Source organism: Podarcis liolepis (genome assembly GCF_965112155.1).
Source record: "Podarcis liolepis genome assembly, chromosome: 13".
In the NCBI taxonomy this organism is placed as follows: Eukaryota; Metazoa; Chordata; class Lepidosauria; order Squamata; family Lacertidae; genus Podarcis; species Podarcis liolepis.
In genome coordinates this window covers 2,021,955-2,047,509 of record NC_139573.1, presented here as the reverse complement: position 1 = coordinate 2,047,509, position 25,555 = coordinate 2,021,955, and the positions used below count along the sequence as shown (strand labels likewise).

Genomic DNA, 25,555 nt, shown 5'->3' with positions numbered 1-25,555 from the left:
ATCTGGCAGTCCAAGGGGAAAGGGGGGCCTATTTATGGGAGGGGGGGCCTCAGGAACAAGGCCAGCACCCAGAATGGATGTGTGCGTGCTTCTTCTTCTAGCCTGCCTGTGTGTGTCTGGGATGGGGCTCATATACCCCATGGACAAAATAAAAAAATTCTTTCCTGTAGCACCTTAAAGACCAACTAAGTTAGTTCTTGGTATGAGCTTTCGTGTGCATGCACACTCCTTCAGATACACTGAAACAGAAGTTCCCAGATCCTTCTCTATAGTGAGAAGGTAGGGAGGGGTATTACTCAGAAGGGTGGTAGGAATGGGAGATTGGCAGATAGCTGATATGAGCCTGTTGATGACTCTTAACGACTGTAATAGGTCTTACAGGAAAAGGCAAGGGGTGAGAAGGTGAAAAATGGCTTAGTCATTATACATGACTAATCTGCCAATCTCCCATTCCCACCACCCTTCTGAGTAATACCCCTCCCCACCTTCTCACTATATAGAAGGGTCTGGCAACTTCTGTTTCAGTGTATCTGAAGAAGTGTGCATGCACACGAAAGCTCATACCAAGAACTAACTTAGTTGGTCTTTAAGGTGCTACTGGAAGGAATTTTTTTATTTTGACAATGGCAGACCAACACGGCTACCTATCTGTAACTGATACCCCATGGAGAAAAGGTGCAAGGACTTCACAGGGATATGTGCAGAATATTCTTTCAATTAGCTGGAGATTTCATGCTACACTGAATTTTTTTAACTCACACAAGTCATTTAAAGCCCTGAGCATTCCAGCAAGCTGTACCCATCGGAAGGCCAGGCAGCGGCAGCCTTCTAACGCCTGACATATCTACCAACTGGTTACTGAATTATCTTCCGCTCTGAAGGCCTCTTATTTAGGTTGCCAGTCACGCATAACTGCAGATACACATCCCTGAGGGAACCAGACCTCTCCTTGCTCCACCTCCCGCCTCTCCCCTGCCCCGATCCAAGGCAGGAAGGCCCAGCCCACGAGAGACGTACCACTCTTCATCCTTGTGGGCCAGGAAGAAGTCTTGCATCTTTTGGCGCTGGAAGTCCAGCTTGTAGTCGTTGTAGCGCTTGACGGCTTCCGTCTCGTCGACGGAATCGTCCAAGGAGAGGAGGAACTCCTTGAAGTTCTTCATCACGGGAGGGGCGATGCCCAGGTCCACCTCCGCGATGTTCCCCAGCCTGGGAGGGAAGGAGAAAAAGGGAAATGAAAAGGCGTGCGTTCTCGCAACTCAACGTCTCCGGCGCAAAGAGGAGACGCTTTCAAAACCAGCAAAGCTCTGCAGAACCTTTTCAAGCGCATACAGTGGTGCCTCGCAAGACGAAAAGAATCCGTTCTGTGATTCTCTTCGTCTTGCGGTTTTTTCGTCTTGCGAAGCAAGCCCATTGACGGATTAGCGGATTAGCGCTATTAGCGCCTTTTAGCGGCTTATCGGATCAGCTGATAAGCGGCTTAGCGGCTTAGAAAAAGGGGGGGAAAGGGAAAAAACCCCGCAGGAACTCGCAAGACATTGCCGTCTTGCGAAGCAAGCCCATAGGAAATTCGTTTTGCGAAGCACCTCCAAAACGGAAAACTCTTTCGTCTAGCGAGTTTTCCGTCTTGCAAGGCATTCGTCTTGCGGGGCACCACTGTAGTTGAGTTGTCAAGTGCAGGAGATGGGAGGGGTGGCCTGCCCTGGATGGGGCCGCACCCCCTCAGAATAATAATAATAATAATAATAATAATAATAATAATAATAATAAAAATATTTATACCCCACCCATCTGGCTGGGCTTCCCCAGCCACTCTGGGCAGCTTCCAAAAAAATATTTGCAGTTTGGGGCTGCTCCCGGATTTGACTTTGGCTCTGCTAACTTTTCAGAATGGATTACTGCAACGCGCTCTACGTGGGGCCGTCCTTGAAGAAGACCGGGAAACTTCAACGGCTCCAAAACTCAGTGGCTGGATTACTGGCTGGGATTCCATATAACCCTTGTTTTAAAGCAGCTGCACTGGTTGCCAGTTTGTTTTCGGATCAGATTCAAGGTGCTGACATGACACAGTGGTTCCTTGGAACTCGAACGGCTTGGCTCCCGAACAAATCGGCTCCCAAACGCCGCAAAACTCAGAAGTGTTCCGGTTTGTGAATGTTTTTTGGAAGCCGAACGTCCGACACAGCTTCCAATTGAGTGCAGGAAGCTTCTGCGGCCAATCAGAAGCTGCGCCTTGGTTTTTCGAACGGTTTCGAGAGTCGAACGGACTCCCGGAACGGATTAAGTTCAAGAACAAAGGTGCCACTGTAGTTTAAAGTTCTAAATGACTCTTGGTGGTAGATTGGGGGAGGGTCTTCTCTGTGGTGGCCCCCAAGATATGGAATTCCCTCCCTGCAGAGGTTCACCTTTCACCTCTATCATACAGCATTCTGGAGGAATCATAGAATCATAGAGTTGGAGGAGACCCCAAGGGCCATCGAGTCCAACCCCCTGCCAAGCAGGAAACACCATCAGAGCACTCCTGACATATGGTTGTCAAGCCTCTGCTTAAAGACCTCCAAAGTAGGAGACTCCACCACACTCCTTGGCAGCAAATTCCACTGTCAAACAGCTCTTACTGTCAGGAAGTTCTTCCTAATGTTTAGGTGGAATCTTCTTTCTTGTAGTTTGGATCCATTGCTCCGTGTCCGCTTCTCTGGAGCAGCAGAAAACAACCTTTCTCCCTCCTCTAGGTGACATCCTTTTATATCTTTGAACATGGCTATCATATCACCCCTTCACCTCCTCTTCTCCAGGCTAAACATGCCCAGCTCCCTTAGCCGTTCCTCATAAGGCATCGTTTCCAGGCCTTTGACCATTTTGGTTGCCCTCCTCTGGACACGTTCCAGTTTGTCAGTGTCCTTCTTGAATTGTGGAGCCCAGAACTGGACACAGTACTCCAGGTGTGGTCTGACCAGAGCAGAATACAGTGGCACTATTACTTCCCTTGATCTAGATGCTATACTCCTATTGATGCAGCCCAGAATTGCATTGGCTTTTTTAGCTGCCGCGTCACACTGTTGGCTCATGTCAAGTTTGTGGTCAACCAAGACTCCTAGATCCTTTTCACATGTACTGCTCTCAAGCCAGGTGTCACCCATCTTGTATTTGTGCCTCTCATTTTTTTTGCCCAAGTGCAATACTTTACATTTCTCCCTGTTAAAGTCCATCTTGTTTGTTTTTGCCCAGTTCTCTAATCTGTCAAGGTCGTTTTGAAGTGTGATCCTGTCCTCTGGGGTGTTAGCCACCCCTCCCAGTTTGGTGTCATCTGCAAATTTGATCAGGATGCCCTTGAGTCCATCATCCAAGTCGTTGATAAAGATGTTGAATAAGACCGGGCCCAAGACAGAACCCTGTGGCACCCCACTAGTCACTCTTCTCCAGGATGAAGAGGAACCATTGATGAGCACCCTTTGGGTTCGGTCAGTCAGCCAGTTACAAATCCACTGAGTGGTAGCATAGTCAAGACCGCATTTTACCAGCTTCTTTACAAGAATATCATGAATATCTTCAGGAGACTGAAGATGCACCTCCTTCCCCTGGTTTTTGACACTTGAGGGGCATATCTTTCAGCCCCACTTTAATCTTTTGATTGTTGTTTTAAACTGTTTACAACGTTTTGTTTTAAAGGTGTAACCCACCCTGGGACGTCCCGTGAAAAGTGGGCATTAGCTAAACGAATAGCTAGTATTGTTTTTATTTTACCAACAGGATTAACGGCAAACCCAATGTAAACCTGACGTAACCAGTCCAAACCCTGCCAAATCCAACATAACAGTAATTACTTAAGAAGCCTGTGCAAGGCTTACTTAACTGTACTTATTTAATTAACTGTAATTCCTTAAGAAGCCTGGGTACTTTCTACTGTTAAGTACCCGGAGCGGCACAATATGAATTGTAAGACCACGTGGCAACCTGGCCCTAAGCCACTTAGGGCTTTAAAAGAGCCCAGGTGGAAATTGGAAGTCAATGGAGCTGACGAAAGCTCAGTTATGTTCCCCAGCCTATGAGCACGAAGCAAAGGCCTGGCTGCTTCATCTGAAGAAACCTAAAGCTCTCAGATTATCTCCAAAGTGAGCCCCACATTGTGTGCAAGGCAGGGCCGCCCCTGGAAGTAACTGAAGCATGGATGGCGGAGGCCAAGTCCGCCTTCTCCAGGGCCCATCCACAGGTGATCAAATGCTGCCTTATCATCTGATTTTTCATGCCCGGGTTTGAGCTGCAGGACAAGTGGGACGAGGCCTGTTTTAGCTGTAATTCCTGCACCTCAGGGGTCTCTTTCGCCTCTACAAACCTATTTCCATTTCAGAGCACAATTCAAAGTGTTGGTGCCAACCTTGAAAGCCCTAAACGGCCTCAAAGGCCCAGTAGACCTGAAGGAGCGTCTCCACCCCCATCGTTCTGCCCGGACGCTGAGGTCCAGCTCTGAGGGCCTTCTGGCGGTTCCCTCGCTGCGAGAAGCAGAGCTACAGGGAACCAGGCAGAGGGCCTTCTTGGTGGTGGCATCTGCCCTGTGGAACGCCCTCCCACCAGATGTCAAAGAGATAAACAACTACCTGACATTTAGAAGACATCTGAAGGCAGCCCTGTTCAGGGAAGTTTTTAATGTGTGACATTTTAATGTATTTTTCATCTTTGTTGGAAGCCACCCAGAGTGGCTGGGGAAACCAGCCAGATAGGCGGGGTACAAACAATAAATAAAATAATAATTATTATTATTATTCTACTTCGTCACACGGAAAGCAGCAGGGAGGCGTTTCAGTATTTGTAGGCACCTGTTCTTGGGCAGGCGATTTGACCAACGTATCTCACAGTCTTCAGGCAGAGCAGCCCTCACCTGAGTGGCAAAGGCCACCTGGCTTGAATACGCAGGATGTGCTCGGAGCAGCGTACCTGGCTTGGATAGGCAAGATGTGATGCTGCGTCACGTGCATTTCTGGGTGAGCCCAAGGTTGCGGAGGTCCGTAGGTGGGGCCGGTGGTGACGCCACTGTAAGGCATCTCGTAGCCGCTGTGGTAGGGGTCCGATGTGTGCTCATCCCTGCAGGAGTTTTTTGGGGGAGGGGGTAAAGTTAAAACCACCAAGAGGACTGGGGGAGAACCAAAGTGTTAATTGATCCCGATTTATTTTGGAGCAAGGGGATAGGTGTTAAAACCAGTTCTTCCCAAATTGCTTCTGGCCGGTCCACACCCTTGGTGCCATAACCTCATCCTCAGTGCGTCCTGCCTTACCCTACAAAATGCAATATTCAGAATACCAGTCTGCACAACCCACGATAACGGAACAGTGAAATTCAGAACGGTGCCCATTATTTGCACATATATTCAAAATCTAATTCAATTCCATTAATTGATTAATTCAACAAAATGGACAAACTGGATCCAGTGATACCGGCTTTTCAAACTCAGACAATCGTTCCCACCTCCAGCATCCTTCCCCCTCTGCCCAGGTTATCCTGGATAAAGAAAAGGTTTTGGCTCCTTCTTTCGTATCACTAGAACTCATAGACATTCAATGAAGCTGAGCGCTGGGAGAGCCAGCACTGACAAAAGAAACGCAGTGGAACTGTGGAACTCCCTCCTGCAGTCGCCAACTAAGGTGGCCTCTAGCCATGACTGCTACGTTCTGCCTCCGTAGTTGGAGGCAGCAATGCTTTTGAATGATTGTTATGTATTTATTGATACCCTGCCTTTTCCCCTGTCAAGGACTCAAGATCCTTGAGAACAGCTAATCCCAGCTGCTGGAAAGAGTTGCTCTTGTGTAGTGATCAGATGGGATTACTAGGAGGAATTATAAAATATGCATCAAGCCATTGTTTCCGCAATGAAAGCATGGTGTTGACTGGGTTTGATTCACTGACAATAATTTCTTATCAAATACCACAAGCCTCTGCATCTCAGCCATTTTTCTCCACTGCCCATTTCTCTATGTCTGACAGGCACGTATAAGCATTCTAGGACACAGACCAGTTGCCGGTTGCTGCACCAGGCATCCTACGCCATAAAGTAAGTAGGTCACTTTGATGTAGTTTAATCTTTAGATAGATCTTAAGGGCCAGAAAGAGAATCCACAAAGAGATGGTAAATACTGCCATCTTGTCTCTCCTCTTTATGACCCCCGGGGTTTTGCTGATTGCATTCCTCCTTTTATTCCTGTTTAATTTACTCTGAACTACATATGCATGCTCAAGTAGGAAACACTTTCTTTGTAGTTAGAAGAATTTCTTCTGATCTGACTTTGTCCCACGTGGGGTTTTTTGAAATGCTCAGAGAATATCTGATTATGGGGCTATCTGTTCAGCCCATTTTAGTGTTGGCTAAGTTCTAAAATCTTCCTGGAGCTTTTAACTGTGTATTGACAAATGTACTTTTTCTGACTGATGGTCGAATAAAAGGTTGATGATGATGATCTGATTGGTTCTTACGAACGCTGTGTAAAAAGTTCTTTTGTGAATAAAACGACCTGGGCCAAGGGGTGGAGAAGGAATTATTATTATACACACTCCTCCCAGAGTCTTGCTGGTCAAGCCTCGTGTGTGTTTCATTAATCAAGTGTCCAATCCTTCCTTGCTTTAGGAACGCTACACTCTTGTGCTTAGGTCCTACTTCCGCATTTCCCAATGGGGCATGTGGCTGACCACTGTGATAACTGGAGGCTGGATGAGATGGGACACTCAGTGGCCTGATTCAGAGGGGCTCTTATGTTCTTCACGCTCTGGATGGTCACAGATTCCCCAGACCTGATCCAATATGCTGTTTCTGCTGAGCAGTTCCTCTTGGGAACCGGAAACTGAAGAGTCACGTAACGCAGAACAAGAATGGAAGAAGCAACCCAGAGGAGATCAAACGGCCACCTACCAGTCTCGCCGCATCCGTTTCTGTGGAGGGCTCAGTTCGTGGCGAGGTGGGGAGAAGCGTTCCCGCCGGTTCCGGTCATAATCGCGGTATTCGCCTCTGCTGCGGCGCTCTCGGCCCCGGTCCCAGTCCCTGGATGCAAACACCACAGAGCTGGTAAGGAGGGCATGAATAACTGACCCCTCTCTGCGGCTGGCAGGGCAGAAATCAGCCCAAGTGGGTTTTCTACCAGCCCTCTGTGCCATGAGCTGAAGTGCCTGAGAAATATTTCAGGATCTGCTCTACCTGGATTCCATCCTGCCCCCTCAAAAACAGGGCAATCAACCATCAACCATCATGTGTTAAGGATTCTAATATGCTTAAAACATTTTCTAATACGCTTAAAACGTTTTTACCCAGATGCGCAGAACTGCTGCTGTCACACAAAATACCTGCTCCACATTTATAAGAACTCAATCTTTTAGTGCAGCAGCACTTATGGAACTCCCTGCCTATTGATATCAGGAAGGCAGATTCACTGTACTCTTTTTGGTGCCTGTTAAAAACTTTTTCTTTAGACAAGCAGGTGTTTAGAAAGCTGGTGTAGGTTTTAACCTGTATTTAAAGGTAAAGGTAAAGGGACCCCTGACCATTAGGTCCAGTCGTGACCGACTCTGGAGTTGCGGTGCTCATCTCGCTTTACTGGCCATGGGAGCCAGCGTTTGTCCATAGACAGTTTTTCTGGGTCAAGTGGCCAACATCACTAAGCCACTTCTGGCGAACCAGAGCAGCGCCCGGAAACGCCGTTTCCCTTCCCGCCGGAGCGGTACCTATTGATCTACTTGCACTTTGACGTTCCTTCGAACTGCTAGGTTGGCAGGAGCAGGGACCGAACAACGGGAGCTCACCCCGTCACGGGAATTCAAACCGCCGACCTTCTGATCGGCAAGTCCTAGGCTCTGTGGTTTAACCCACAGCGCCACCCGCGTCCCTAGTTATTTTAATTCTTATTCATAGCTTTATTGAGTTTTTTTGTAAACCACTTTGATGTAGTTTTTTGTGTGTGTTTTTTAAACAATCAAGCAGTGTATCATTTTAATGAAATAAAGAAAACAATAAATATAGAATTCCTTCCTATCTTGTAGACCCCCTCCCCCAAGAATGAATGGGCTTTCCTGCAGCCACAGAAAAGAATGGCATAAAGTTTGGTCTCCCTGGGAAGAGAGGAACTCTCTAAGCACATCCGCCATTGCTTCCATTCCCCAGGTCACTTGGGGTGTACCTGTCGCTCCAGTCGTCTCGCCGCCTGTCATCACGTTCTCGAGAACGGTCATAGTCACTCCTTTCACGTCTGAATTTGTCCCTGCGCCTGCGGTCATACTCGTCATCACTGTCACCCATAGTTGCAGGTTGCGACTATCCCTGATTCTGCAGACAAGAGGCAGTTATTCTGAGGGGGTCCAGCGCAGCTTTCTTCAGGGCAAAAGGACCCCTGGCAAAGCACGAAAATAAAAATAAGCGTGCCCACACTTGTTCCCAAACATTTCCGGAACCCAACCCCTTTAAAAAGCACTATTCACAATGGCAATAAAATTCAAAGCAATAACAATTAATTGCACATTTATTCACAATCCAAGTAAAACTGTTTAATTAACTCAACAAAATTGAGGAATTCGATCCAGTGATGCCAGATTTTCAAAGACGGATAGTCATTTACATATGGTTGCCTGGCATTATAGTCAAGAGAAGTTAAAAGGAAATTTAGAAAACTCTCAGAACGTAGAAAGATGCCTTAGATCAGTGGTTGCCAATTAGTTAAGTACTGCAGACCCCGTTTTTCAAAAGCCAAGCCATGGATCCCCTACTTTTGAAATTGTTGATATATCTATGGCAATTTTTGTTATGCGAATGGTGCCACAGACGCCCTGGAGCCCAAAGAACACTATTTGGGAACCAATGCCTTAGACTGAGTCAGGCCTCTGGTCTGTCTAGTTCAGTATTGCCTAGGGTAAGCATCCCCAAACTTGGCCCTCCAGCTGTTTAGGGACTACAACTCCCATCATCCCTAGTTAAGAGGACCCATGGTCAGGGATGATGGGAATTGTAGTCCCAAAACAGCCGAGTTTGGGGGTGCCTGGCCTACGGTGACTGGCAGCTGCTCTCCAGGGTTTAAGGCAGAGGATGGCCAGCCAGGGATGATGGGAGTTGCCGTCACAAAAACAGCGTGAGCCCCAAGTGTGGGAAACCCTGCTGCAGACAAACCTTCCCCGACCTGGTGCCCTCCAGTGGTCTTGGACCACACATCCCATCATCCACGGCCAGCTCAGTCCAACGATCAAGAATAATGGGTTTTGTGGTCCACCCACACCAAGCCCACTTCACCCAGGTTGAAGAAACACTGTTTTCCAAATTTGGCCCTCCAGCTGTTTTGGGGCTACAATTCCCGTCATCCCTGACCACTGGTCCTGGCCCAACCTGGTGCCCTCCAGTGGTCTTGGACAACAAGTCCCATCATCCACGGCCAGCTCAGCCCAACGGACAAGAACAGGCATAGGCAAACTCGGCCCTCCTGTTGTTTTGGGACTACAACTCCCATCATCCCTAGGTAACAGGACCAGTGGTCAGAGATGATGGGAATTGTAGTTCCAAAACATATGGAGGGCCAGAGTTTTGGGCTTCCCTTTAGGGCAGGCACCCCCAAACTTGGTTCTCCAGCTGTTTAGGGACTACAACTCCCATCACCCCTAGCTAACAGGACCAGTGGTCAGGGATGATGGGAACTGTAGCTCCAAAACATCTGGAGGGCCGGAGTTTTGGGCTTCCCTTTAGGGCAGGCATAGGCAAATTCGGCCCTCCACATATTTTGGGACTACAACTCCCATCACCCCTAGCTAACGGGACCAGCGGTCAGGGATGATGGGAGTTGTAGTCCCCAAACCCCTGGAGGGCCGGCCTTTGCCTGTGGCTGGTCAAGGATGATGGGCGTTGTAGTCCACGCGCCCCTGGGAACCCCAGGCTGAGGAGAGGCCGGTTTAGGGCCTTGGCTCCCCCGAGGGGGCCTCACTCACCGACGGGGCCGCCTCCCGGCCCGGCCAGAGGAGGAAGAGCAGGGCGGAGGAAGGCCGGACCTCTCCTCTCCTCCTTTCCCGCCTCCTTCTCTCCTCGCTCGCCCGCGCAGCCTCGCGCTCCTTCTCCTTCCCCCGCGCCGGAAGACTGGTTCCGGGTCACCCGCCACTTCCGGTTCCTCTCCGGACAGCGAATGAGGTCGCGAGGCACGGAGGCGTGACCCGGATGTGCAATGGGAGAGGAAGAGGCGGGACTTCCGGCATCTCTCCTTCCATTAATAATAATTGGGCTTCTGTGGAGGCGGGGCGGGACTTCCGGTAACTCTCCTTCCTTTAATAATGATAATTGGGCTTGTGAGGAAAATAAGTAACGACTTATTAGATGAAAGCAGCGTTCGTGGAATTCATAAGGGGGGGGGGGGAAAGGAACCAAGAACCCCGCCCAGACTAGGCAAAGGGGGGGGGTGGGACGCTCTAGGACGCGGGCGCTCTGTGGCGCTCCGCCATGTTGGGGAGAAGAGGCGCGAAAGAGGGGATGGCTAGAGCGGCACGCGCTGCGTCTTCCAGCGATGAGTCCGCTGGTGGCTAGAGTGTCGTCAGCGCAACCATAGAGCTGGGTGAAAGGGCTAGAGTAGCGTGGCAAGGGGAAAGTCCCGGCTCCCTTTCGCCCCCGTTCCCCAACCTGGCGCCCTCCAGATACTCCACCTCCCGCCTGTGACAGCTGGGCGGGGCTCGCAGTGAGAGAGAGGATGGGAGTTGTAATCTTAAAAGGAAATGTTCTCTTTTTTCTTTCTCCTCCTATGATGAAGCTGGATTTTAAAATTTTAACGTTTCAGTATTTTAATGTTGTATTTTAATCTTGTTTTTCAGTTGCATTCATTCAACTTGTTTTTATTATTGCTTGTTAGCCGCCCTGAGCCCGGCCTTGGCTGGGGAGGGCGGGGTATAAATAAAAATTATTATTATTATTATTATTATTATTATTATTATTATTATTATTAAAAGGAAATGTTTCCCTTTTAGAGGGCCAGGACCGCATAGCGGTCCACTTTCCCCTTTTCTTGCGAGGAATCCTATTTGGAATAAGGGAATTTCCCTTAAAAAAAAGAGAAACGTTGACAGCTATGCAGGACAGGGAAGGCTGCGCCAGGATGTTCTCTCCCTGGGCGCCCTGCTAACAGCAGCCCTGCAATGTGGTCTTTGATATTTATTTTATTTTAAAACCTCTTACCAGGGAGATCCCCAATTTTTGCACCAAGTTCAGGCTGGCTGCCTCAGCCTGCATAACAGATCTGCCTCCCAGTTGTGTGTTTTTTCTAAGCCAGAAAAGATCCACACCCTTTGCCCTTTCTTATATAGGCACAGGGCTGGATGAATCCCTAACTGGAATTAAGACTGCCGGAAGAAATATCAACAACCTCAGATATGCAGATGACACAACACTGATGGCAGAAAGTGAGGAGGAATTAAAGAACCTTTTAATTAGGGTGAAAGAGGAGAGCGCAAAATGTGGTCTGAAGCTCAACATCAAAAAAACGAAGATCATGGCCACTGGGCCCATCACCTCCTGGCAAATAGTAGGGGAAGAAATGGAGACAGTGAGAGATTTTACTTTCTTGGTCTCCATGATCACTGCAGATGGTGACAGCAGTCATGAAATTAAAATACGCCTGCTACTTGGGAGAAAAGCAATGACAAACCTAGACAGCATCTTAAAAAGCAGAGACATCACCTTGCCAACAAAGATCCGTATAGTTAAAGCCATGGTTTTCCCAGTAGTGATGTATGGAAGTGAGAGCTGGACCACAAAGAAGGCTGATGGCCAAAGAATGGATGCTTTTGAATTCTGGTGCTGGAGGAGACTCTTGAGAGTCCCATGGACTGCAAGAAGATCCAACCTCTCCATTCTGAAGGAAATCAGCCCTGAGTGCTCACTGGAAGGACAGATCCTGAAGCTGCGGCTCCAAGACTTTGGCCACCTCAGGAGAAGAGAAGACTCCCTGGAAAAGACCCTGATGTTGGGAAAGATGGAGGGCACAAGGAGAAGGGGACGACGGACGACGAGATGGTGGGACAGTGTTCTCGAAGGTACCAGCATGAGTTTGCCCAAACTGCGGGAGGCAGTGGAAGACATGAGTGCCTGGTCCAGGGGGCCACAAAGAGGCGGACACGACTAAACAACAACAACATATAGGCACAGAAGCAGCTGGCCTTGCCTTGAGCACTGACAGCAGCTCCCCATATTTTCAGGCAGTGGGTCTTTCCTGGTCCTCCTTTCTCTGTGCTATGTTCATCCTCTTCTGAACTTCTCCCAGCGCTGCCAATCTCTTTTCTTAGAAGGGTCAGACCAAAGCGTAGCACAAAGGAAATTTATAAAAGGGTTTTTTTTAATGACAGAAGTTTAATTTTTGATTATGCCCGAAACCCAATTTGCTTTGTCCATTTATTTTTTGTTCCCGTGTGCTGAGCTGATGGGTTTCCAAAAACAACCGGCCACTGCAACCCCAAGACCGCTTTCCAATCCAGTCGGATTTCTGGGTCCTATTGTATTTGCTTACCTTGACTCTCGTTTGAAATCCTAGTGTCTGTCCCCCCCAGTTTGAAGAAGGTAATTTCAGATGTCCTCGGCTGCTTCAGATTTCACCCTCCTTCATATTACGCAAAGGTGAAGAAACTAAACAGCACCAGTCTCATCTGTTTACTTCTGTTCATTTCAAGAAGGATGGTGGAGGCTTTTGTATGCCACCACAGCGGCAAGACTTTTATTAGCCAAAAATTGGAAATCACAAGAGATACCAACAATAGAAGAATGGCAGATGAAGATGTTGGACTTTTTGGAGCTGGCCCACCTGACTGGAAGAATCCGCGACCGGAAAGAAGAGGAGACACAAGAGGACTGGAAGGAATTTAAAGAATATCTAGCTAAATATTGTAATATAAGATAAATAGAAAATTCTTGGAAGTAATAAATAGGCTTAAGGGGTAGAGTAAGAACATGTGTTAGTAATTATTATCGATTTGAATATTAATAAAGGAGATGAGGTTAGTAAATGAAAGAAGTTAATATTATTAGAAATATGAATTTGGAGAACTGTTAAACTGGAGATATAATTAAATTCAGTCAGAGGGGATTTGAGGAAGTCAGTTATTAATGTAATGAAATTAGGAATTTGAAGCATTTTTCTTTATGTTATTTTTTGTTGTGTGTTTTGTAATGTTTTTATTTTTTAATCTTTTCTGTGATAAATGTGAAAATCAATAAAAAAATGGGGGGGGGAGGGATGGTGGAGGCAGAGTATAGCCATTATGGCTAGTAAACCACAGAAATCCCTCTCCGCCACAAATCTGTAAAATTCTCTTTTCAAGCCATCCAGGTTGGTGGTGATCACTGCCTCCTGGAGGAGCGAATTTCAGTTTAACTATGCACAAAGGGACTTTCCACCTAAATACTTTAGATTTCCACCGACAGGTCTATGATGGATCTCTAGGGCAACTGGGCCTGTCATTTCCTGGCCCGGCAAACAGCAGACGAGGCAGATGGATTTGGAGACACACACACATAAACACCCCTCTCTATGGTGAAAGTAGAGACATCACCTTGCCAACCAGGGTCTGTATTGTAAAAGCTCTGGTTTCCCCAGTAGTGATGTATGGAAGTGAGAGCTGGACCATCAAGAAGGCTGATCGCCGAAGAATGGATGCTTTTGAATTCTGGTGCTGGAGGAGACTCTTGAGAGTCCCATGGACTGCAAGAAGATCAAACCTCTCCATTCTGAAGGAAATCAGCCCTGAGTGCTCACTGGAAGGACAGATCCTGAAGCTGAGGCTCCAAGACTTTGGCCACCTCATGAGAAGAGAAGACTCCCTGGAAAAGACCCTGATGTTGGGAAAGATGGAGGGCCCAAGGAGAAGGGGACGACGGAGGACGAGATGGTGGGACAGTGTTCTCGAAGAGACCAGCATGAGTTTGACCAAACTGCGGGAGGCAGTGGAAGACAGGAGTGCCTGGCGTGCTCTGGTCCAGGGGGGCACCAAGAGGCGGACACGACTAAATGACTCAACAACAACAACATGGTGACACTATTTATTAAGAAATTTAGAATTACTTGGGTTTGCGGCAAATATTCCAACAAGGCGACTTTATTTCAGCGGCTCGACCGGAATGGTGAGGGAGAATGAACTGCAGGTTGATAACGGGTTGAGAGGAATGTGGGCTCCGGAACAAGCCTCCCCAACTCTGCACCCCGTCCTCCGACCCCAGACGCCGCAAACCGGCTGTAGACCTTCCTCCTCGTTGCAACGCATCGTTTCAGTTCCAAAGGAAAAAGCCCCGTGCTTCCACGAGGCGAAGGGGAGAGGAGACGGATCCCCCCCCTTCAGTCCAGCGTCCCTCCGAAGTGGTCAACAGCTCAAGGGACAGAGAGCGGGGAGGGAATCGGTTCGGGGGTCTCACGAGAGCAGGCAGGGAGGGAGAGATCTGGTTTTTGGAAGCAGGCAGAGGAAGACTGTCATGGCTGTAAGTTGGGAGGTCCAGAAAAGATCCCACAGTTCCCTGAGCGGAGGATTGGTGGCAGCAGTCGGAAAAGCATCCCGTCTTTTCTCCATTAACCTCCAAGTCGGATGCTCTGGATAATCTGGAAGATGGCTGTGAAGAGTAAGAGGCAGAAACGTAAGAATAACACGCTTGGATCCGGCCGGTGGCCTCACCCATTCCAGGATCCTGTTCACACAGGGCAGAACAGCTTTACCTTTCAATAATCTTAAATTATTGTGGCTACCGTATTTTTCGCTCTATAAGACGCACCAGACCACAAGACCGCACCTAGTTTTTGGAGGAGGAAAACAAGAAAAAAAAAATATTCTGATTCTCGTAAGCCAGAACAGCAAGAGGGATCGCTGCGCAGCAAAAGCAGCGATCCCTCTTGCTGTTCTGGCTTCTGGGATAGCTGCGCAGCCTGCATTCGCTCCATAAGACACACGCACACACATTTCCCCTTACTTTTTAGGAGGGAAAAGGTGATTCTTATAGAGCAAAAAATACGGTAATTCCCTCTGCCTGCACATCAAGCAGTGTGTGGATTTTATGAAATTAACTAAAAATGTTTTGGAGGGCCATGTGGGGAACAGCAGGTAATACATATAATAACAATAATAAATGATAATAATTTAACCAGACCTTTTCAGTAAGTGTTTCTTTGGCAATGAGGGATGTGGAGGGCACTGTGGTCTAAACCACTGAGCCTCTTGGGCTTGCCGATCGGAAGGTCGGCGGTTCGAACCCCCGCGACGGGGTGAGCTCCCGTTGCTCAGTCCCTGCTCCTGCCAAGCTAGCAGTTCGAAAGCACACCAGTGCGAGTAGATAAACAGGTACCGCTCCAGTGGGAAGGTAAACGGCGTTTCCGTGCGCTCTGGCTTCTGTCACGGTGTCCCGTTGCGCCAGAAGCGGTTTAGTCCTGCTGGCCACATGAGCCGGGAAGCTGTCTGTGGACAAAATGCCGTCTCCCTCGGCCTGAAAGCGAGATGAGCGCCGCAACCCCATAGTTGCCTTTGACTGGACTTAACCGTCCAGGGGTCCTTTACCTTTTACCTTCTTGTCCATGTTAAGTGAATTTATCTTTCCATGCCCCTTTCATAACCTTTGTGTACACTGCTGAAGCAATATCTAAGTTGTTGAAATAAATGAGCAAAAATGTTCTTCCGGGACCAGTTGCTCTCTCTTGTGAACACACACACGTATTTTATCCTCGTTTCTGTGAGGATAAAATGGGGAGTTGCATTTGCCACCCGGAGCTTTTTAAGGAAAAGAGAGACACGGCGGCGGGTTGGGCTGGATGACCTCTGGGGGGTCCCTTTCAATTCTATGAGAAACTGTTAATAAATGGGAAACTCACCTGATCCGCAGACCACGAAGACGAAGAGTGCCAGGAGCCAGGGGCCAACGGGGGCTTTTTCCTCTTGGGGTGTCTTCGCAGAAGGGAAAGAGACCAGGAGAGGGTTAGAGAGATCATCTACCACCTGCGATTCCTTCTATTTGCTTATTGTGGGATAAATCTGGGCTTATTCCTGCCTATTCCCCTTTCCTGCAGCCTCAATCTGAGGTCTGGGGGGGAGCACCTGTGAGGACAGGAGGAGGCACAACTTTCCTAGGTGACTTCCCTCACATTCCCAAAATTCCCTTTTAATACTCCCCCCCCCCCCATTTGATCATAGGACAGCATTGCACAGATGGGATCAGAGACCATTATTATTATTATAATACTTATTTATACCCCCCGTTTCCCCCCAGACTGGGACTCGAGGCGGCTTACGCAAACTAAACTGACGCAGATGAAACGCAAGTAGCTAAAAACGTAGAAAATATAACCGTTTAGCTACAATTATCTTCCATGCGTTTTTAGCTTTCTGCAACTCTTACAGGTTTACCCCTATTGAAATGCAGATAATAAGCACAGGGCAAAATCAGAAAACTGGCAGAAGAGGCCCTGGAAATTAATAGAAACTAATCAGGGGGGGGGGTCCTTCCAAGGATAGACCCCCCTATTCCAGCCCCCTTAAGAGACAATTGCAACCCCCCCTCAAAAAAAACCAGGCTTTCCCTAAGCAACCCCTCCAGCGGTGAGGGTGCAACTCCGCTCTCCTTTCCGCAGAAGACCCCAGGGTGCTCAAATGGGGGGGGGGGCTTTGCTCCCAGGGAATTCAGGGTGCATGGATGGGGTTGCAGCCTCAGACTTACCTGTGGGGGTTTTTGGGGGGGGCAAGAGTTCAGATGATCCTCCCCACTCCCCTCCGAACCTCATCCCTCCTGACCTAAGCTGCTCCCCCCGTCTTTGCAAATATCTCAAAAGGGGGGGGGTGTTTCTGAAATAAATTCATTGCTTCCCCAATTCTTCATCTCCCCACAAGCCCAGGTGCTCCCCCCTTTCACCCCAATTGCAAACTCCCCCTCCCCACTTTCTGCCCTTTCCAACTCCCCCTCCCTAGCGCACCCCCCATTGCAAACTCCCCCTCCCTAGCGCACCCCCCATTGCAAACTCCCTCTCCCCACTTTCACCCCCATTGCAAACTCCCCCTCCCCACTTGCACCCCCATTGCAAACTCCCCCTCCCCACTTGCACCCCCCATTGCAAACTCCCCCTCCCCACTTGCACCCCCCATTGCAAACTCCCCCTCCCCACTTGCACCCCCCATTGCAAACTCCCCCTCCCCACTTTCACCCCCATTGCAAACTCCCTCTCCCCACTTGCACCCCCCATTGCAAACTCCCCCTCCCTAGTGCACCCCCATTGCAAACTCCCCCTCCCCACTTTCACCCCCCATTGCAAACTCCCCCTCCCCACTTGCACCCCCCATTGCAAACTCCCCCTCCCCACTTGCACCCCCATTGCAAACTCCCCCTCCCCACTTTCTGCCCTTTCCAACTCCCCCTCCATAGTTCACCCCCCACCCATTGCAAACTCCCCCCCAGCCCCCCCATATACCGGGGCCCGATGGAGGCCCCCCCTCTGAGTGATGCTCTTGCTGTGCCTCTCGTTGGCCACTTTCATCCTTTGCACCCCAGACATGGCGGCGAGTTGGGGGGGGGCTGGTCAAGGTGGGGGTGGGTGGGCAAAGACCACCACCTCTGGAGCAGCTGCCGCTGTTGTCGTGGCGCCTTGGGCGGGGGGCCGCCTCCTTTCCCACCCCCCAACCCCGGCTCCTCCCCGCGCAGGCGCAGCTCCCTGACGCTGCCCAGGAGGCTGCCATGTCGGCCTCTGCCCACAGTACCGCCGCCACCTAGTAGAAGGGCCGAATTCCTCCCGACGCCAGCAAGGGCTACCGTATTTCTCCTAGTAGGGAGGCACATTGTTGTAGAACGGCGGGGAAAGTTCGAAAAAGAGCCACTGAAACGAAGAGAGCGATTCCCTCTTAACCTAGGAGGAAAGTATTGCAACGTTTGGGGTTTTCCAGTACAGAGTCCTTTGCAGGTTCTCCATCAGTCGGAGAAAAGAACAGAGGCCAAGCAGAGAATATTGAGAAGCAAAGCACCTGTTGCAACAGGGTACCCCCTTCACACGCAGGAAAGGAGGAGGACCCTGAACCCAGATGTGGCCCCCCTTATATTGACATTTTAAATTGCCAGCCCTGGAGTCAAAGTCCACCCCCAGAAACATCATACCTACATCACAGAAAAGGTGGTCTACAGCAGAAATCTGAGTGTGTTGTTTACCTCCTGTCTGCCAGGTTACCTGTTAATGCTTACTTGATTGGATACCCTGGGGAGCCTGGCCATTCTTTTGCAATGACAAATACTTCGTTCCTGAGCCAGGTCACAGGCTCACACCCTATTCATACACAGACATACCCTTGAGACAGGATTTGTGAAGGAAAAGACAACGGGGAGGCTTTTCCATTTTCCTTCGACCTTGCAGAGATATCATTTGGTCAGTTTGGGAGAACGGTTTCAGGACTGTCTTCCCGCGCTGCTTCAGACATGTGGTTAATATGTTGATGTACGTGTTTGCTTGGTACATTTATGAACATTTATTAAATATATAAGACCTTAATTTTTTTATTTCACCAGTTTGAGGAAGAGGCTCAGATCCTGTTTGCCAGATTCCCATTTAGGCAACTGTTCAGCTGCTGTGAGCTTAGGAGGCTGGACATGGCCTGATCCAGCGAGGCTTTTTCTTCTCCGTCCCAAATACAAAGCAAATTCCCCAACTGATGGAGAACCTGCAAAGAATCTAGAAGGGCTCTTGTGTCCCCCATAAGGGAATAAGGGCAGATTTTCGTTTATTACCGATGAAAGGGGCCAGAAAAAGCACAAGGGCCCCCACCCCAAAAAGCAATTCCGACTTTTTTGTCCCGCCTCGTTTTGACATTCTAATTCCCCTGCGCTTGGCAAGGCGGCAAAAAGATCTACTGCCCTCGTCATCTGTAGGACTGCAATGTCAGCACAAACTCCTGTCAGGTGCAGAGCATGCAGAAATGGTCGTTTCCAAGCCCGTAAATAAAATTAATCCGATCCCATTATTCCTCTTTGGGGCAAAAACAAGTGTGGGAAAATATTTTCCCCTCTATCTCTCCAGAACTTTTGGAAGGGAAGAAGAATTAGAGAGAGAGAGAGAGAGAGAGAGAGAGAGAGAGAGAGAGAGAGAGAGATTTTCTCCCACAATCAACAATAATATAGAGGGTTTTTTAAAAAAATCTATAAATTTTGTAATAAATAAAATGTATTAAATGTGTTAAAACACCTGTAGCTGTTGATAAGGGATTAAGATCAAGACTGAATGTAATTGGATGAATTCAGACTTCGGAAGAAGGATGAAACAAAAACATCACGCCTTGAAATCCAGCACGCGGGAGGCCACGCAAAATGTGTAATTGGCTTTATAACTGATGTATATTTGAATCTGAATTGCAATTTGAAATGGATAACATGTGGTTTACATCGGATTTTAGTAATTGGAAATTAAATAATAATTAGTTACAAAAAAACCCAACAATGTAGAAGTTTTACATATAATAATCTTTATTTATTTTCCTTTTAATAAAAAAAAGAAAGCCAGTGAAAGAAAAAGTAGTTTAAAAGCCGCCCCCGCCCCCCTTCGGAGGCAGCAGCTTTCTGTTCCTTGATCCCAAAAGAGGGACACAGGACCCCCACCCAAAGGCTCTTGCTTCGCCCCCCAAACTGCCAGAGGAGGAGCGAGGTATCCAAAAGAAACCCCCCTTTAAAAAGACCAGCCCCGTGTCAAACTTCCCCCACCCCCCCCAAAAGAACCGACTTAAAAACCCTTACTCTTCTGCAGAAGTAATTAACCGTAATACTAATTCCTGGTACCGTTAAAAACAGGGCAGGTGGGGAGTTTATGGGGGCCGGAATCGGGGAGGAAAGAGAGGGGGGAACGTACCAGCTAACCGTTGCTGTGCAGCACAATCAAATCCCGTGTGCACCTGACTCGCGCGATTTCAGCCATGCACGGCTGAAACGGCGCAAGTCGAATCCGGGCGAAGTGGAGAGTTTGAGGGCTGTTTTTGCACCAGGTAGACTTGGGGTTACCCAGGGCGTAAAGAGCCTCTAAGCCGGGGGCAGCAAACGTACCGCGCCTCGGGCTGGTGTCTCCAGCGCTGATTGCGCGGCAGGCCGGATGAGCTCCGGAAACTTACCGGCACTGCGCTGCGCGGCCGCCCACTTCCGGGTCGGAGCAGCACCGGAAATAGCGCAAACGTTATTTGTGCATGTGCACACGCTATTTTTGGTGCACTTCCGGGTCGGAGGAGCACCGGAAATAGCTTGTGTGCATGTGCAGGGGCCTCCTCCGACCCGGATGTGCACCGGAAAGAACGCCTGCGCATGTGCAAATAATGCTTGCGCAAGTGCACAAGCTATTTCTGGTGCTCCTCCGACCCGGAAGTGGGCGGCCGCGCAGCGCAGCGCCGGTAAGAGCGGGCGGCGGGGGTTGCCGCGGGCCGGATAAACGAGTCTCTTGGGCCTGATCCGGCCCGCGGGCCTTAATTTGGGGACCCCTGCTCTAAGCTCTCTGATATGGTTGGGGAGTGAGATGCCTGCTCATTGCACCGGCTATGTTCATTGACATCCAAGTTCCTGCACTGCCACACGCACCCCAGGTACCCTAGAGCCCCGCAAGGTCGGTTTCTGCTCATTTATTCTGTAAAATCCATGCGCCGATTGATGGCAAGCGCCTCAAAGCGGTTTCTCCCAAAAGATGAAACTACGAAATCGAGGGGAACTTGATCAACAGCAGCAATTTAAAACGTACAGTCATACCTCATGTTACACCCGCTTCATGTTACCGTATTTTTCGCCCCATAAGGCGCACCGGACCATAAGGCGCACCTAGTTTTTTTTTGGGGGGGGGTCAAGAAAAAAAAATCTTATTCCCCCCCCAGCCCCAAAGAACAAAGAAGCCAAGACAGCCAGCGGGATCCATCCCGCTGCCTGTCTTGGAAGAAGAAGAACAAGAGTTTGGATTTGATATCCCGCTTTATCATTACCCGAAGGAGTCTCCAAGCGGCTAACGTTCTCCTTTCCCTTCCTCCCCCACAACAAACACTCAGTGAGGTGAGTGGGGCTGAGAGACTTCAGAGAAGTGTGACTGGCCCAAGGTCACCCAGCAGCTGTATGTAGAAGAGCGGAGACACGAACCCGGTTCCCCAGATTACGAGACTACCGCTCTTAACCACTACACCACACTGGCTCTCGACATTGGCTTCCTCTTTAGCTATGCGCAACCGCTCCAGCCAGGTCCAGGAGCGGAGGCAAGGTTGTGAAGCCTTTGGAGAGCAGCGCAAGTTCCCGCTGCGCTCCAAAGGCTTCAGGCGGCTATCCCTGAAGCCTGGAGAGCGAGACGGGTCGGTATGCACCGACGCCTCTCGCTCTCCAGGCTTCAGCGAAAGCAACGCAAAGCACTCCCTCTGCGCTTTGGAGGCTTCGCGTTGCTATCGCTGAAGCCAGGGAGCCTGCATTCGCTCCGTGGGACTAACACACAGGTCCCCTTAATTTTTGGAGTGAAAAATACATTATGTTCTTTCATGTTGCGACCCACGGCAACCCGGGAGTACCGGAAAGGGTTACCTCCGGGTTTCGCCGCTTGTGCATGAGCGCAAAATGATGTCACACGCATGTGCAGATGCGGCGAATCGCAACCCGCGCATGCGCAGACGCTCTGCTGCGGGTTGCGTCCTTTTCATGTTGCAAATGGGCCTCCAGAACGGATCCCGTTCGCAACCAGAGGTACCACTGTAGTTGAAACGGATTGAAATCTCAAGTCGGGTTTCTAAGCGTCCGGTCAGGCTTGCCTAAAGGAGAACGCTTTTAAGCAGGCGCTGAAAGGGGCACAGCTGAAAGCGCTCGCTTTGGGATCAAGAGGCGGGGAGTTCCAAAGTCTGCAGGCGCTGCTGCGCCGAACGATCGAGGGCTTGTGAGCGCAGGAAACGGGGGTTACGCAGCCCCGATTCTGCCGATTGAAGAGGCTGAGTGGGCAAATGTGGAGCGATGAGGCGATCTCGGAGGCTAGGGGCCTTTTAAGCTCCCCCCGCTTTCCTTGCTGGGCTCTGGGGTACAGGGGATCCCCCCCCGGCGCTTGGGTGACTCCCAGGGTTTGGATACAAACCACTTTTGCGTATGCGCATAACCCTCGGAACCGAACCGCCGCTGCGTGAGATGAGATTGTGCCGCACAGAACGCTATGTGGCTTGGTGCGTGGGGTCTCGCCACGCCCACCTTACGGAGAGAAATAGCAGCTTGCAAACTACAGTTCCCCAGAGGCGCTTCCCCTCAACGAACCCAACAAAGAAAGGGTGTGGAATAAATAATAACGATAATAAAAGCTCGGAGGCGTTTTCCCGGCAAGGACTGCGGCTGCAGCAACACAAGGGCCTCTTCGCCTTGCGCACCCGGTTCCTGCGGGGTCCGCCATCAGGCGCTGCTCTCGGCGGGGGGCACCTGGGCCCGGGTGCTCGTCTGGGGCTGGGGAGGCCAGTCCGGGTCGATGAGGAGCTCCTGGGCCAGGCGCTTGTATTTGGCCCGTGGAGGGGCGTTCCGGCGGCAGGAGTAGCCAGGCGCCCCCTCGTCCAGCTCCAGCTGCAATGGGGAGAGAGGAAGGGGGGTCAGCATCCTTGGACAGCTCTGGGAGCCCAGAATCAAAAACCATTTCCCCCAAAAGACAAAACTAAGTTTTTCTTATAGGTCAATTCTGTGTCCAGGGCATCTGTCTACCAGCTCCATCTGGTACGCAGGATGAGACCTTCCCTGCCCGCAGACTGTCTGGCCAGAGTGGTGCATGCTCTGGTTATCTCCCACTTGGACTACTGCAATGCGCTCTACGTGGGGCTGCCTTTGAAGGTGACTCGGAAACTACAACTAATCCAGAACGCGGCAGCTAGACTGGTGACTGGGGGCGGCCGCCGGGACCACATAACACCGGTCTTGAAAGACCTACATTGGCTCCCAGTACGTTTACGAGCACAATTCAAAGTGTTGGTGCTGACCTTTAAAGCCCTAAACGGCCTCGGTCCAGTATACCTGAAGGAGCATCTCCACCCCCATCGTTCAGCCCAGACACTGAGGTCCAGCTCCGAGGGCCTTCTGGCAGTTCCCTCACTGCGAGAAGCCAAGTTACAGGGAACCAGGCAGAGGGCCTTCTCGGTGGTGGTGCCCGCCTTGTGAAACACCCTCCCTTCAGATGTAAAAGCGATAAAAAACTATCTGACATTCAGAAGACATCTTAAGGCAGCCCTGCTTAGGGAAGTTTTTAATGTGTGACATTTTAGTGTATTTTTGGTCTCTGTGGAAGCCACCCAGAGTGGCTGGGGAGACCCAGCCAGATGGGCGGGGTACAAATAATAAATTATTATTATTATCATCATCATCATCACCCACTAAGGGAGAATGGCTATGTAAGCTTTCAGAATATTTAGAATTAACCAAATTGACAGATATAATAAGGCAAAAACCCAAAAGGGAAGTGAAAAAGGGATTGCCTAAAGGAATACCTTAAAAGCCAAGGTTCGAGGACATAAATCTGGCCAAGTCTAGAATAACCGTGTGAAGTGAAAGGATAGGAAAGAGGGATTTATATTGAGATGCTAGGATAGAGATGATCAGGAAGACATGAAAACAGGAAGACACAATGAGAGGTAAAGGAGGTGCTCTGGGATTGGTGGAAGTCAATGTCTTGTTTTGTTTTTAGTGTTTATAGTACAGTGGTGCCCCGCAAGACGAATGCCTCGCAAGACGGAAAACCCGCTAGATGAAAGGGTTTTCCGTTTTTGAGCTGCTTCGCAAGACGATTTTCCCTATGGGCTTGGTTTGCAAGATGAAAACGTCTTGCAAGTGTTCCGATTTTTTTTCGCTTTCCCCCCCTTTTTCTAAGCCGCTAAACCACTAATAGCCTTTTAGCCGCTAATCCGCTAATCCTTTAATAGCCGCTAATCCTTTAATAGCCGCTAAACCGCTAATAGCGCTAAGCCGCTAATAGGGTTGCTTCGCAAGACGAAAAAACCGCTAGACGAAGAGGCTCGTGGAACGGATTAATTTCGTCTTGCAAGGCACCACTGTATTAACTTGTAAGATATGGATTTGTTTGGTTTTTTTGTATTCTGGTTTTTGTGTTTTGTGTATTGTTATTTTTTGTGTTGTTGTTGTGTGGAAAATACTAATAAAATTTACTTAAAAAAAAAAAGAGAGAGAGAACCGTTTTCCCCAACAGATGGCACTCTTGAGAGTCAAGAACTGCGTTTCCCATGCACCCGGTCGGCCCTCCTCCAAGCAATGTTTTCTACAAAGGCTTCCCCCCCCTCTCAGGACTTGTGCGACACAGCACCTGGCACCCTCCCGCTTAAATGCGGTTGCTCCGTGGCAGGGGGTTGGGCTGGATGATCTCTGGGGTTCCCTTCCAACCCTGCAGTCCTGTGATTCTATGACCTCAGAAGGTGGTGGACTCTCCTTTGTTTTTTGGAAGGGTAACAGAGGCTCAAAGGCCACCTTTCAGGGAGTCTTTAGTTGTGAATCCTTCTCTGAGAACCTTGGGGATCCAAAGATGTGGGGAGGAGATGATGATGATGATGATAATTATTATTTATACCCCAGCCATCTGGCTGGGTTTCCCCAGCCACTCTGGGCGGCTTCCAACAAAATATTAAAAATACATTAAATCAGGGGTCAGCAAACTTTTTCAGCAGGGGGCCGGCCCACTGTCCCTCAGAGCTTGGGGGGGGGGGCTGGACTATATTTTTTGGGGAAAATAATGAACGAATTCCTTTGCCCCACAAATAACCCAGAGATGCATTTTAAATAAAAGGGCACCTTCTACTCATGTAAAAACATGCTGATTCCCGGACCGTCTGCGGGCTGGATTTAGAAGGCGATTGGGTCGGATCCTGCCCCTGGGCCTTAGGTTGCCTACCCAAGCATCAAAACATCAGACATTAAAAACTTCCCTGAACAGGGCTGCCTTCAGATGTCTTCTAAACGTCAGAGTTGTTTATTTCCTTGACATCTGATGGGAGGGCGTTCCACAGGGCAGGCAGTACGGACCATTGTTCTCCCCGCACATCAGTCAAGTATCCCGGCAGCTTTGGAGTACCAACCCACATAATCTATGGGGTTCGGACACACCCTCCCACTGGCTGCTCCCCATGCCCTGCCCTCTTCCTCACAAGAGAAGCAGTGTGGTTTAGTGGTTAGAGTGTCGGACTAGGGCCTGGGGCAAACCCGATGGGTGATGAGCTTGGCTGCCAGCCCCTCACTCTCAGCCTTGCCTCCTTCGCAGGGTCGTTGTGGGGAGAACCACGCGCACCACTTTGAGCTCGCTGCGGGAAAAGGAGGGAAGTAAAGTAACAAACCCACAAACTGTCGGTCTGCCCGTACCTGCGGGTAGGTGGCCCGGTTCGGATACTCGTACTTCCTCCTCGTGTAGCAAACCCGCTGCCACAGGGTGTCGCAGTCGCAGACAAAGTTCTAGGCGATACAAGAATTAAAGAGACCCAGGGTGAGGGTTTTTATTTTGTTTTAAAAACGTCCCAATGTTCATGCTTGAACGCCTCCACGAATGTTCCCTGCATTTTGTGACTCTCACGCCTCCCTCCTTTTGATATACCCCAGGGAAGTTGATACCAATG

General features: G+C 49.6%; 4 protein-coding genes across 8 annotated transcripts in view; 1 reads left to right on the top strand and 3 right to left on the bottom strand.

The window, feature by feature from the left end:
• The window catches only part of SRRT (serrate, RNA effector molecule), a 38,126-nt gene extending 28,015 nt beyond the window's left edge, over window positions 1–10,111 (bottom strand). The window contains exons 1-5 of one of the 2 annotated variants that reach the window (XM_083472568.1): window positions 9,938–10,111; window positions 8,152–8,297; window positions 6,894–7,022; window positions 4,930–5,076; window positions 1,018–1,206 (exon numbers count right to left, since the gene is read on the bottom strand). In XM_083472568.1, coding sequence (XP_083328694.1) covers window positions 1,018–1,206; window positions 4,930–5,076; window positions 6,894–7,022; window positions 8,152–8,270 — 584 coding nt within the window. In that variant the 5' untranslated portion in view covers window positions 8,271–8,297; window positions 9,938–10,111. Of the gene's footprint in view, window positions 1–1,017; window positions 1,207–4,929; window positions 5,077–6,893; window positions 7,023–8,151; window positions 8,362–9,937 lie in introns of both variants that reach the window. The other variant, XM_083472567.1, reaches the window with a different exon arrangement.
• UFSP1 (UFM1 specific peptidase 1) overlaps window positions 1–25,555 on the top strand; it is a 224,494-nt gene that overhangs the window by 107,442 nt on the left and 91,497 nt on the right. The gene's annotated exons all lie outside the window — the stretch shown is intronic.
• On the bottom strand, window positions 14,003–17,614 carry LOC310692243 (stress-associated endoplasmic reticulum protein 2-like). The gene is made up of 3 exons (XM_083472945.1): window positions 17,413–17,614; window positions 15,826–15,898; window positions 14,003–14,579 (listed from the first exon to the last, which is right to left on the bottom strand). The coding sequence occupies exons 1-3, from the start codon at window positions 17,494–17,496 to the stop codon at window positions 14,539–14,541; spliced, it is 198 nt and encodes a 65-aa protein (XP_083329071.1). The 5' UTR covers window positions 17,497–17,614; the 3' UTR covers window positions 14,003–14,538.
• Window positions 19,424–25,555, bottom strand: part of LOC310692056 (polyamine-transporting ATPase 13A3-like) — a 59,158-nt gene continuing 53,026 nt past the window's right edge. For both annotated transcript variants that reach the window (XM_083472491.1, XM_083472492.1), the window contains exons 32-33: window positions 25,305–25,394; window positions 19,424–22,517 (exon numbers count right to left, since the gene is read on the bottom strand). In XM_083472491.1, the coding sequence (XP_083328617.1) occupies window positions 22,353–22,517; window positions 25,305–25,394 (255 nt within the window). In that variant the 3' untranslated portion in view covers window positions 19,424–22,352. The remainder of the gene's footprint in view (window positions 22,518–25,304; window positions 25,395–25,555) is intronic.